The 14775-nt window shown below is 35.9% G+C and overlaps 1 protein-coding gene across 9 annotated transcripts in view; it reads left to right on the top strand.

Moving 5' to 3' along the window:
• Positions 1–14775, top strand: part of scfd2 (sec1 family domain containing 2) — a 90035-nt gene that overhangs the window by 55677 nt on the left and 19583 nt on the right. For all 9 annotated transcript variants that reach the window (XR_013326351.1, XR_013326348.1, XR_013326349.1 and 6 more), the window contains exon 7: positions 12960–13105. Coding sequence is in view for 3 of the 9 variants with exons in the window: in XM_077716808.1 (XP_077572934.1) it covers positions 12960–13105 (146 nt within the window). In the remaining 6 variants the exon portion in view is untranslated. The remainder of the gene's footprint in view (positions 1–12959; positions 13106–14775) is intronic.

Consider the following 14775-nt stretch of genomic DNA (forward strand, 5'->3'; position numbering starts at 1 on the left):
TTTATTTTAGGATCGAATTCAAAAGAAGAGTATAGATGTATAATACATTTCCTGATATTTTCCCCTTTTAAATCAATAACTGCCATTTTTAATCCATTTTTAGTTCAAAAATATTTTTTTAAATCTAAGAATTTATATAAAACAAGCTCAAATAAACATTGTTTTCGATCTATAAAACAAAAGAATATTCACAGATTTTAATCCAGTTCTTGTTCGTTGGATGGTGCGACTTATAGTCCAAAACATCTTAGAATTGGGGTTGTACTTATAGTATGTATGTATAAAACTTTAATGCCACGTTAATTAATGTCGAAAAACTGGTTGGTAAAAATGTCCTTGTCTCCTTGGTTGAATGTTACATTCAAGTCTAGCTTGTCGCCCCCGACGACGCCCCACCACCAACCCCAAGTTCTTGGTTAGTGTAGTATAGCGTGGTGACTTGGGCCATTCTGGAGGCTTTTTGGCTGCCATGTTTATTATGGCGTTGTGTTGATTGAGCGTGAGAGCGAGTGCTTTTTTGCCTGAAACTGTTAGCCATCGTTTTTTTTTTTTTTTTTTTCTATCTAATGGACTTTTTTTATGTAGCAATGTGATGTTTGGATAATGTAATGGGGGATGGAGTTGAAAAGTTGAGGTAAATTTGGACATTTTAGGCATGGATATGCCAAATTTTGCATGGATTAAAATGAAACAAAAACAAAATGAAATGACAATTATTGATTTAAAAAGGGGAAAAGTCAGGAAATTAAGATTTTTTTTATTTATTTTTATAAATGGATGAAAAAAACTGGATTATAATCCTTGAATATTCAGTTTTTTATAGAATTTAAACAATGTTTATTTTAGCTTTTTATATATTTTTAGATTTTACAAAACCATTTTTGAACTAAAAACTGAAATGGATTAAAATATGACAATTATTGACTTAAAAGGGGGAAAATCAAGAAATTTAATATACATCTATACTCTTTATTTTAATTTAATCCTAAAACAGAAAGTCGGCATTCATGATTTACTTTCTCGGGCCGCACAAAATGATGCGGTGGGCCAGATTTGGCCCCTGGGCCGCCACTTTGACACCATTTTTTGCACAGCCTGTTTTGGTTCTTCAACTATAAAACATTTTGCCTCTCAAAATGTTTCTTGGTCATATAGATTTTAGTGTTTTGAGCCACCGCGCCCTCTTTGCATCCAGATGTGCTGCAACAAATGTTCTGTCGAGAACAAAGTGAGAGGGAAAAAAATAATATGTCTCCATCACTGGGTCATTTGGACTGTGACTCGTCTACACAGGGTTTGTTTTATTTTCGTCATGACGTCTTATTTCATGGCCTTTTGTTCTCCTTGTCGCCCGTCTTGAGCGTTTTAAGTCAAAGCGGCCATGTTGAGGACAGAAAAATGAGACCGGACCAATTTGGGGTGGATGGGCGGAGGGTTATGTTAGCTTTAAAACTTGGTTTCTGTGTAAAGAATGGAGGGAGAATGGTTGCAGAGTATGGAGAGGGGGATGGTGGGACTGTTTTTGTGCAGGCAGGTTTGCTTTTTAGCATCTGGGCTACGAAGGGGGGGAAAAAGGGAAGAAAAATGATGGTTATCCCCCTCAGGAGAGCGTGAAAAAACAGTTCTTTGCTACGTACTTCTGGCAGAAAGGTCTGTTTTTGGACGGATGGAGAGTCGGGTGGGTCACTTGATGTTGTGGGATGGTGGCTTGTCTAAGAGTGCACTCTAGTGGTGTATAATTGGCGTTTATTTTCTTATTAATGGCAGGAATTATGTGTATCCTAGAGGGAAGATTGTGTTTAATACTTTGGGGGGAAAACACATAATTTTTAACAAGCTAAGCCTGTTTTGACAGACATTTTCTTTCTGGTTAAATCGGGAATTGCATTATTGTGCTTGACATTTTTTGTATTTATGTATAAGTAACTGACATCAACTGACACAAAATGGCTGTCTATAATCTGATTGGTAAATAACAACAAAAATAACAAATATACGAATCACAAAATGGCATTTTGTGGTGTTTTGAACTAGATTTTCCACCCAAAATCAATACACATCAAGAAATATTCAAATTTTCAGAATTTAGTTATTGATTTTAATGGAATGGAATAACAATTTTAGTAGTAATTCTTTGTTACACCCGCAGATGGCGATGTTTATAAACTTTACCAGTTGAATATTAGCTTCGACTTATTCCGATAGTGATCTAGTGAGTGTTGTACTATTTTTTTTGTCTGCTAGAGGGCAGTACATATCTACTTTTGCTCTTGTGGTTTCTATATTAACCTTAGTTGTGATTTCATGAGGCAGTGAAGTTGTTCTAATAAGATAATTCAGTGAGGAAAGAGTGTTTTCAGAACAAAAAACTAGTTTTTTTTGTAGTTTGTTCTATTTTGGCACAAGGAGACAGACAAATATTCATACCTAGGGGCGTGGTTAGAGTGCATTGGGGATTTGGGACGCGTGTACCAGGAGAACTGCAAACTCCAAACAGGAAGATGCGAACCTGGAATTGAACCCCTGACCCCAGAACTGCGAGGCCAACCCGTCAACCAAAAAAATGCATTCATGAATACATTTTTGCTTTAGCTGTGGAATGATCGGATGTCGTCTCCAGGAATGATTTGGGATTGAGAAGTGTTGAAAAGACTCCATGAATTCACCCACATACACCCACACACGCACACAGAGACACACCTGTTGCACTGCCTGCCCTCCGGCATCAGCCCTCAGCGGACATCAGCAAATAATCAACCTAATATTAATAGTGACGTGGCCCACAAGTTCAATCATCATGTGACTAATGACATTCCTGCACACACACACACACACACACACACACACAAATCTACACACACACAAATCTACACACACACATACACACACACATATACACATACATATACATAAAGATATACACACACAGACCTACACACATACATATACATAAACATATACACACATACATATACATACACATACACACACATACACAAATATACACACACATTCACATACACAAATATATACACGCATATACGCACACACACAAATATACACACATACATATACATACACACACATACACAAATATACACACACATTCACATACACAAATATACAAACATACACACACATACACAAATATACACACACACATACACATGTAGACACACACACATACACATGTAGACACACACACACACATACACACATATACACACACTTACTCACTTATACACACATATACACACATATACACACACATACACACATACACACATACACGCATACACACATACACGCATACACACATACACACATACACACATACACACATACACGCATACACACATATACATGTACACACACACACACACACAGACACACACAGACACACACACACATGTGGTAGTTTTGTGTAAGAAATAATTGCAGATTGACACACTGCACAGCCCGGAGGTAATTCATGAAAGGAAAAGGAGGGGAAAAAAATCAATACATGTTGAACACAATGGGAGAAGAATGCTGCTGTCGGTCTATTGACGGACAAGGTTGCTTTCAAGTGGTGGAATATTTTTGGAGTTGTGTAAGACTTGATGAATAAAAAGGTGGCTTATATAACCATTTCATTTCTCAAACGGCCAATTTAATCACAATGAAATTTGGCGTGTTGAATCTCTTTCAAAGCTTTGTGATCAGGCCACCCTGTTTTTCAAAAGTATCTTTTTCATCTTGGATCTTTTGAGGTGGAGCTCCACCTCCATTTTTCTTTTTGCAAATTCGATTATAATCTAGTTTGTAAATCCATTTTCTCTTGGGGAATCGTTCTAATTCGTTTTTTGTTATTGTTTTGTTTTGTGGACGATACATATTAGAGTATTCTTGTGTTGGCTTGTGCCTTTTAAGGAGCCCCAGATTGTGAGATGTGGTTAACAGCATCAACAAAAATGTTCAATAGAACTAAGCTGTACTTATTTTGGCTTGCCATTCATTGGCAGGGTTACGATTAAAAGGCTTAAGCTTTATGAATAATTACACCAATACTAAAAGAGGTTCATCAAAAGCAAATCTCATGCTACTTATTTTTTTCACTGTGGTGCAATGGATTAAAAAATACAGTAATACTAGTGGTGGTTGTAGTAGTAGTGGTGGTAGTGGTAGTAGTAGTAGTAGTGGTAGTGGTAGCGGTAGCGGTAGTGGTAGTAGTATTGGTAGTAGTAGTGGTGGTGGTAGTAGTAGTGGTGGTAGTAGTGGTGGTGGTAGTAGTGGTGGTGGTAGTAGTGGTGGTGGTAGTAGTGGTAGTAGTATTGGTAGTAGTAGTAGTATTGGTGGTAGTGGTAGTATTGGTAGTAGTAGTAGTATTGGTAGTAGTAGTAGTATTGGTAGTAGTAGTAGTAGTATTGGTAGTAGTAGTAGTATTGGTAGTAGTAGTATTGGTAGTAGTAGTATTGGTAGTAGTAGTATTTGTAGTCGTAGTGGTGGTGGTAGTGGTAGTAGTGGTAATGGTAGTGGTAGTAGTGGTGGTGGTAGTGGTAGTGGTGGTAGTAGTGGTGGTGGTAGTGGTAGTAGTGGTGGTAGTGGTAGTAGTGGTAATGGTAGTGGCAGTAGTAGTAGTTGTAGTTGTAGTAGTATTGGTAGTAGTAGTAGTGGTGATGGTAGTGGTGGTGGTAGTAGTGGTAGTAGTGGTGGTGGTAGTGGTTGTGGTAGTGGTAGTCATAGTAGTGGGGGTTGTGGTAGTGGTACATTCACTAGATAGAGCTGTAGTAGTATTAGTTGTAGTAGGGGTTGTGATACACACAAGACAAACCTGTAGTAGTAGTAATAATATAAATGATTAAGGGTTAGTACTAGCAGTAGTAGTAGTAGCAGTAGTAGTAGTTGTAGTAGTAGTAGTTTGGGGCTGTTATACTTCAACTAGATGGAGCTGAGCTAAAGGGTATTTCACACGATAATTTCAGCAATATTGATCCACGTATAAGGTGGATTATAAGGCGCACTGTCGACTTTTCAGAAAATTGAAGCCTTTTTTGTCGCGCCTTATAATGCGCAAAATAGGATAAGTGGAAAGTAGTGCTGCCGTGCCAACAGCATAAATTCCACAGACATGCCTTTTCCACCTGATGCTTCAACTTGCCGATTACGAACACCCATAAAAAAAGATGCTGAACCAACCAGGAAATGCTTCCCATTGTGCAGCATGGCATTTTTGCATGTACACTATGTACCCATGTTCTCTTTTTTAACGGCACCCTTTAACTTTTTAAACCTTTTTAGCTTTGCCAAAAATTTGGAAAAACTCGCACTCATCTTATTTTTTATCTCATTTTCAGACCCTTTAGATCTCGTTCCCTGGCATTTACAAGAAAATATTTTAATATGTCGTTTGTATAGAAAATAATACATTTATATACCTATATTCATAATTTAAAATACCCAATTTTTAGCTAGCCCATTGCTATTTTTTTGCGGATTGTGATAGCATATTAAAATTGATTAATTTTTTGATAAATAGATTAAAAGAACTGGATTAAAATCCCTGAATATTCCGTTTTTATAGATCTAAAACAATGTTTATTTGCTCTTTTTAAAAATATTTTTAGATTTAAAAAAAATGTTTTTTTTACCTAAAAACACAGAAAAAAATGATTAAAAAATGACAATTATTGATTTAAAAGGGGTAAAATCAGGAAATGTAATACACATTTATACTCTTCATTTGAATTTGATCCTAAAACATAAAGTCAGCACTCATGATTTACTTTCCCGGGGCCAGATTTGGCCCCTGTGCCGCCACTTTGACACATATGATTTAGTATATTTAAAACATTATCTTAGTTTATGAAAATGTCATCTGAGGTGCTCTTATATAACTACACAAAACCAAAGCAGGAAGTCTGTTCGCGTCTCTGCTAAAAGGAGCTTTGTTTTGCATCCCATAATATATCCACCTCCCATGTATAAAAGCCCAAGTCTCAAGTTTTAGGTTGCGTGAGAGGTCCTCATTTTTTTTCTACTTCTTCTTCTTCTTCTTCCCTTTTGCAATATGCCGAGTTGACGGTGCTAAGATTTCACTGATCTACCATGAAAGTATGCAGTAGGCTTCATGCACACTTAAACACACGCTTAGACAATCCTGGCCAAAATGGAGGTGAAAGACGAGTCACACAAGAAGTCTCGGTTTTCAGCAGTCGCCGTTTCATTTCTGCCAAAAAATGCGAATTTGTGACAGGAAGAATGTTTTTTTTTTCACTCCAAATTCCCACCTGGACGACCAAGTTGAATCCAGCCAGCTTGTCTGTACTTGGTATGAATGCAGTGCACAATTTGACGGCCATAAATGTCAATTTGGGTGCTTTTTTTTGTAGGGAATGACGACTCAGTGGCGGAGCTAATTTGGAGTAGATGTTTGGGGCAGTGGAGTTTCAAGGGGCCCCCTTTGTTAAACTTACTAGTTGAATTTGGGTTAGTTGTGACTTTTTCTTGATAAGATGGCAAATGAAAAATTACATAATTGTAATTTTTTAGGCACTAAATTCAAGATTTTGTAGATGTTGCTGTTTGAGGCAGACAGCTTGACTGGCTGGGGTACATTGCTTGCTGACTTGCTATAGTTATATAGTAAAAAAAGGACGGATGCTCAAAGCATGATTAGATTAGATTAGATAACTTTATTCATCCCGTATTTGGGAAATTCATTATTAAAATTAGCAATTGACAATTACTTTTTCCCCTAATTTCTGCCCCTGGAATGACCTCCAAGATCACAGGTGTCAAAGTGGCAGCCCGGGGGCCAAATCTGGCCCGCCGCATCATTTTGTGTGGCCCGAGAAAGTCAATCATGAGTTCTGACTTTCTGTTTTAGGATCAAATTAAAATGAAGAGTATAGATTTATATTACATTTCCTGATTTTTTCCCCTTTTAAATCAATAATTGTCATTTTTTATCGTTTTTTTCTGTTTTTAGTACCAAAATCATTTTGTAAAATCTAACAATATATAAAAAAAAGGCTAAAATAAACATTGTTTTAGGGTCAGCTCGATTTCACGTGGGCCGGATCAATTTAGATATAATGTTTACATTATTTTTTTATATAAATTTATTAAAAGAACTGGATTAAAACCCATGAATATTCAGTTTTTTTATAGATCTAAAATTTAGATCTATAAAAAAAACTGAATATTCATGGATCAATTTAGATATAATGATTTGATTATTTTTTTTATATAAAATGATTAAAAGAACTGTATTAAAATCCATGAATATTCAGTTTTTTTACAGATCTAAAATTTAGATCTATAAAAAAACAATATTCAGGCCTTCTAATCCAGTTCTTTTAATCCATTTACAAATAAAAAAAATCTAAATATTATATCTAAAATGGCCATGTGAAATCAAGTTGACATTAAAGCAGCCTGTGAACCAACCCAAGTCTGACACCCTTGTCCAAGATAGTCTGTACTGACTCGGCAATTATTCTTTTTTTTGGGGTGAAGTGGAAGCCATTGTGGCGGAATAAACAGTGACATAAGCATGGTTGGTGGTTTGTTACGTCACCCACATGTTAGCGCCACGCAGAACTTGTGTATCGCGTAACGGAACCACGTTTTCACCTTAGCGTTTAAAATACTTCCTTCTATCTTTTTTCTCTTTCTTGCCATTAATCGGGCGTTTTGAACCGACCTGAAAATAGGCCGACGTATTTACAACAAGTACATTCCGCTGATAAGTACAGCATGTTTTCGGGGTTGTTGGGGAGACCGACTGTTTACAATCCACTGTCCGTTTCCTCATCCACACCACATGGCCAGGCTGAAAAATGTTGTGGCTGTAATGACGTCCTACTTCCGACTTTGATGAGGTTTTTTGTCGTTTTTTATGTAATTGCCTGAGTGCGGTGTTTGGATAGCCAATGTGTACTGGTGAAATTTGCTTTTTGACAGGGTTCTGTGTTACCAAAAATGGCAGTGAAAGTTCAAATGATCGGTGAGTTATGTAAGGAAGTTAATGAGAAGTTTGTTTTTGGGACTCAAACTTTCAAAGGTTTGTTGTTGTTGACGCAAAAAAGTGTTCAAAAGAAATCCCTGTCTTTTTGGTTGCAATTCAAGCGTAATATCTCTATGAGCACTGGGCGGAGCATTGCTTTTTTTCAGTTTTTTTCCCGTTAGTCAGTGCGAATTGTGTATATACTATTTCTTGTTGGCAAGTGGTTGTACGTTATGCTATTGTGATGACATTTGTGTGCATCATTTTGGGAATATTTTGAAGGGAAGACAAAAGCTAACAACCCTCAAAAAAAGCTATAATAAATATATTCAGGGCGTTTAATCCATTTATAAAAAAATACATATAAATATTATATCTAAAATGTTCCGGCCCACGTGAAATCTGGGGGAACTTCATTGTTTTTTTTTTTTTTGTCTAGAGGCTAATTAGCGTATTTTCACGACTATAAGGCGCACTTAAAAGTCTTAAATTTTCTCCAAAATAGACAGGGCGCCTTATAATACAGTGCGCCTTATATATGTAAAAAACTGAAAACCAAAAACGAAAAATCACCACTGTCGGATATTAAAAAAAACACAAACGCCTGAACTGAACCAATACTGTTAAATATGCAGATCAGTCATCTTAGTTTACAAAATCTTCCATCATATAGCTCCTCCCCCACTGCAAGATTTTATACAAAAAAATCCAAAACATCAACAATGGCTGGCTCTAGAGGTGACTGTAAAGTAGTGAGTGCTTCATACCTGGAAGTCAATAGCAATTACCGTATTTTCACGACTATAAGACGCACCTAAAAGTCTTACATTTTCTCCAAAATAGACAGTGCGCCTTATAATACAGTGCGCCTTACATATGGAAAAAAATCTCATTCATTGAGGGTGCGCCTTATAGTCGTGAAAATACGGTATATGATAACAGTCAGGGTCACGTGACCTCTTGTGGTTGGACCTATCTTGTCAGATGACATTAGTTTATTTTGAGGGAGTTGGGTATTGTTCATTTGAATTCGTTTAAAATTCAGCAAAAACTCTCTATATTTTGAAATTGTTTCAAATTGTATTGCTTCCAAACCAAATTGTTTATCAAAGTTTTATGACCCGTGTACCCAATTGACCTCCTTCCAAAGTTTCCCAATTGAGCAATTTGTGCATTACGTTGTTTTGTTTCTTGGGAAATTACTGTGAAATGGGAGCAAACTGTGGTCCACTTTCTGACACCAAAATAACATGTTAAATAAATCAAAATATTTCGCCACTATTGTCAACAACAGAAAAGAACGTTGACTAAGAAGCTACCCGTGTCGTCATGTAAACAACTGGTCTCAAAATGTTTTGTTTACAGAAAAAGTCTTGAGTTAAATAGATCCACTTTGGGACATTACAAGCTTACTCCTAACTTTGTTGTCAAAACATAATAATCATAACTTCCATTTTATTGGCTGACAGCATAAATTTAGAATTTAAAAACTTGATTTCATGTGTGCCGGACCATTTTAGATATAATATTTAGATTTTTTTAATAAATGGATTAAAAGAACTGTATTAAAAACCTTGAATATTCAGTTTTTTATAGATCTAAAACAGTGTTTATTTTAGATTTTTTTTATATATTTTTAGGTTTTACAAAATGTTTTTGAACTAAAAAAAAACAGAAAAAAATGATTAAAAAATCTCAATTATTGATTTAAAAGGTGGAAAATCAAGAAATTTAATATACATCTATACTCATCATTTTAATTTAATCCTAAAACAAAAAAATCACCACTCATGATTTACTTTGCCAGGCCACACAAAATGATACAGTGGACCAGATTTGGCCCCCGGGCCGTCACTTTGACACCGGTGATTTATACTCTTCATTTTAATATAATCCTAAAACAAAAAGTCGCCACTCATGATTTACTTTCCCGGGCCACACAAAATGATGCGTAGGGCCACATTTAGCCCCCGGGCCACCACTTTAGCAATGTAATGTAGTTGAAGTTAACATTAAGAATTGTTTGAAAAAGTCAGCTACACTGTAAATGTTAACAACTTTATGCACACAGTAGATTACGCCAATTCATCCCCTGGGGTTATCCATTCTTCTGTTGTAGTCCCACTTTTCTTCCACGCAAGTATCGGTGACTCACCAGCATCAAACCATGAGTGCATCTGTTCATTTCCCAAACAAGTAGATAGTTTTTGCACTGAGTCACATTAGGATTGCGTGAGAATGTTTTTTTTTTTTTTTTGGGAGGCGGGGCTAGAACATGGAGTGACACGCGCTAGCTTGCAATTTCCCATCAAAGCTCGCAAATGAGTTCGATAGAACTGTAAAGATGATGACAATGTTATAAAAGTGCAATTAGAATTTTGCTCAAAAATCCTTTTGAACCAAAACCAGCAAAAATTTCTTGGCAAAAGTTGCGTGTGAGTCAGTTTTTGGGCCCACCACCGTCAACAAACTTGCCCTACCCATGCGTGGGCAGGTGTTCAAACACCCCCTGCGCGCACACGCAACACGCTTACCTGGATATGGCTTACTTGTGAAAGTGTTTAACAAATGTGTAATGAAGGCCAATATAAACACACTAATTTTAAAACTTTATATCTAATAAAAGTAAGTATCTTCAAAATCTACATTATTAGATATATATCTCTAATTATTAGCTATATATTAGAATCTAATATAACTTATGTTAGAATATAAAGTAATATTATTATATAAAATATAATTAATTATAATATCAATTATATTAGATTCTAATATAAACTCTGGTAGGATGTTGTGTACCCTTAGATTTTGAACTACTTAGTTATATTAGAATCTAATATGGACTACTACTTAGTTATATTATATATATATATATATATATATATATGTTATATATATTGGAGAACTACTTAGGTATTAGAATCTAATATAACTAAATAGTAACCCTCAGATTTTGAACTACTTTGTTATATTAGAATCTAATATGGACTACTACTTAGTTATGTTATGTATATGTTATATATATTGGATAACTACTTAGTTATATTAGAATCTAATATGGACTACTACTTAGTTATGTTATGTATGTTATATATATTGGATAACTACTTAGTTCAATATATAAATATATATAAATATATATATATATATATATATATATATATATATATATATATATATATATATATATATATATATATATATATATATATATATATATATATATATATATATATATATATATATATATATATATATATATATATATTGGATAACTACTTAGTTATATTAGAATCTAATATAACTAAGTAGTACTAATTATTACATATATAGCTCTAATTACTATAACTAAGTAGTAACCCTCAGATTTTGAACTACTTAGTTATATTAGAATCTATTATGCACTACTACCTTAGTTATATTATATATATGTTATATATATTGGATAACTACTTAGTTATTTTAGAATCTAATATAACTAAGTAGTTCAAAATTTAAGGGTACACAAGATCTTACCAGAGGGTACGCCATTTAATTCCTGGATTATTATTATTTTTAACAAAGCTGCAATTGGCGCGAATACTTTTTGATAAGACCCACATCTGAACGGTCTCGCCTTGCACATCATCCACAGACGAGTTTACCTCAAAGTTGTCGGTTTCGCCAGACGCTCGGCATTCCTGTAGACAGGCTGCCTCGAAAAAAACAAAGCCTAGCCGTGTTGGGAGATCTTCTCCAACGCGGCGGGCGGGCGGGCCAGGGAACAAACAGCCTAGATTAGAGGCCGACAAAGGCCAGCTTTACGCATTATCTAAGCACGCTGACATTGACGTATGAGGCCGGCCAAATAAAATGAAGTCAAGTATTTTATGAAGGAGGTCACATTTTACACTTTAGAAAGCTGGCATTACATCACCGAGGCGGGGGGGTCGTATATCGCCATCCGAGACTGTGTGTTAGATGTTATCTGCTCCGACTGGATATTCGGCACTTGTTCTGTATGTTTAGACTATGTTTATATACGTCTGTGGACGGGTTTAATGCGTGAGCTCATATGCCGTGTTATATAAGTCCAAAACTTATTTGCAATTTAATTTCCAGTTTGATGGGAATGGTTAACGGCAGTGGCGCCGAGTGTGTTTTTAATCGACATTGTTTCTTTTAATACGTTTTTTTTTCCAGAATATGGGAGTGCCGTATTTTCACGACCGCATTAAAAGGTGCACCCTCAATGAATGACATTGTTTCCATATATAAGGCGCACTGTATTTTAAGGTGCACTGTATTATAAGGTGCACTGTCTATTTTGGAGAAAATGTAAGACTTTTAAGTGTGCCTCATAGTCGTGAAAATACGGTAATTGTTAAGTGGGCCTCATAGTCGTGAAAATACGGTAATTGCTATTGACTTCCAGGTACACAGTCACCTCTAGAGCCAGCCATTGTTGATGTTTTGGATTTTTTTGTCTAAAATCTTGCAGTGGGGGAGGAGCTATATGATGGAAGATTTTGTAAACTAAGACGGCTGATCTGCATATTTAACAGTATTGTTTAAGTTCAGGCGTTTGTGTTTTTTTAATATCAGACAGTAATGGTTTTTCTTTTTTGGTTTTCTGTTTTTTCCATATATAAGGCGCACTGGATTATAAGGCGCACTGTCTATTTTGGAGAAAATTTAAGACTTAAGTGCGCCTTATAGTCGTGAAAATCCGGTAATTGCTATTGACTTCCAGGTATGAAGCACTCACTACACAGTCACCTCTAGAGCCAGCCATTGTTGATGTTTTGGATATTTTTGTATAAAATCTTGCAGTGGGGGAGGAGCTATATGATGGAAGATTTTGTAAACTAAGATGGCATCTGCATATTTAACAGTATTGTTTCATTTCTGGCGTTTTTGTTTTTTTAATATTTGACAGTGGTTGTTCTTTCTCCTAAACCAGATTTTTTTTGCTATTTTGCTCATCCAGGTTGCACACTACCGGAAGAACTAACCACAGATCGAGTTCACTCCAGAATGGAGCGTATGTTCGAGACCCTAAGCGGCCTGAGCCATGCACGAGACCACCTCAAGCAACTACGTCACGTCTACACCGCTAGCGACGGCGTCCACCAGGTGACACGGATCGGAACATTCTAGCACCAGAGTACTTTTTAACTATCGGTTTTCATTTCCACACTTTCCTACTTGCATCAGCTTTTTTTTCCTTTTTTTTTAATCTAACCGTCCTCTTTATGTTGTGTAACAGCCATGGCAGAGAGAAAAAAAACATTTATCCTTGAAAAACTAGAAGTGCTTAACAAATAAGAGCTTTTCTTGCCAGGTCAAAGGTCAGACCCCCTTTAAATCCTGTTCATGCAAATGAATGATGATGAGTCGTATATTACGTCAGTTTGGATATGTAGGTTGACTGGGAATAATTACATTTCGTTGGCATTGACGATGATAGACGGCCAATTCATTTCCGCTGGGATGCCGGGTGAAATGGTAGAGCAATGGTGTGTCAAAGTGGCGGCCCGGGGGCCAAATCTGGTCCAGCGTATTATTTTGTGTGGCCCGGGAAAGTAAATCATGAGTGCCGACTTTTTCTATTTTATAATCCAATTAAAATGAAGAGTACAGATACCTGGTGTCAAAGTGGCGGCCCGGGGGCCATATCTGGTCCACCGCATCATTTTGTATGGCCCGGCGGGAAAGTAAATGATGAGTGCCGACTTTCTGTTTTAGGATCAAATCAAAATGAAGTGTATTGATATATATTACATTTCCTGATTTTCCCTCTTTTAAATCAATAATTGTCATTTTTTAATCCATTTTTCTGTTTTGGAGTTCAAAAATCATTTTGTAAAATCTAAAAAATATATATAAAAAAACTAAAATAAACATTATTTTAGATATCTAAAAAACGGAATTTTCAGGGATTTTAATCCAGTTCTTTTAATCCATTTATTTAAAAAAAAAAAACTATTATATCTAAAATGGTCCGGCCCACATAAATTTGAGTTGACGTTAATGCGCCTAAATTAGCTACAAAGTTGCCATCAGCCATAACATCCCCGCCGACCGGATCCGACCTCTCACCCGCCCAATTTTTGGCCCACGAACTGTACATTTGACACCCCTGCATTAAGCATTAATGAGTAGGAGGTTCACAGTGCATACTGAGATAAGCTCCAAGCATGTGTTCTCTTCTCATCTCGTCACATCCAATTAGAAGCCAAGAGTGGGAATAAGGCCTTTTTTTAATTTTTGGAGTAGATTCCAGTTTCCGGCTATTTGTCCAACACACTATTTTACGTCCACCTGACTATTTTGGGAATCTACCCATGCGAGGATGTCAAAGTATGTCAGGTCTTATCCAGAAAAATGCTGCACGGTATAGTCGCAGCGTTTACTTTGAGGCTATAAATGGTACATTCCTAGTACTCGGGTCGGGGGGGTTGAATTCCCTTTTTGGGACGATCAGCGGGTACTCTGGAGACTTTCCACCCAAAAAAAAATGTGAGCTAACATTTGACGTAAGCAAATTTAGTGGAAGTAAAACGTTTTACTCCATTTTTATGTTGAGTTTGATTTATTTAAAGGACAGTACATATTCATCATCATATTAATGAACTTATATTTGTAAATATGTAAGCTGAGGGTTTATTTTTATCTTGTTTAGTTTGAAAATAAACGATGACACATTAACATAACCACACACACACACAAAATGTTCTCAACTTTTATTAGCAGGGATAAAAGGTCAGTCATATTTAAGGGTGCTAAAAATTATTGTTTTGATA

Source organism: Stigmatopora nigra, chromosome 5 (genome assembly GCF_051989575.1).
Source record: "Stigmatopora nigra isolate UIUO_SnigA chromosome 5, RoL_Snig_1.1, whole genome shotgun sequence".
In the NCBI taxonomy this organism is placed as follows: domain Eukaryota; kingdom Metazoa; phylum Chordata; class Actinopteri; order Syngnathiformes; family Syngnathidae; genus Stigmatopora; species Stigmatopora nigra.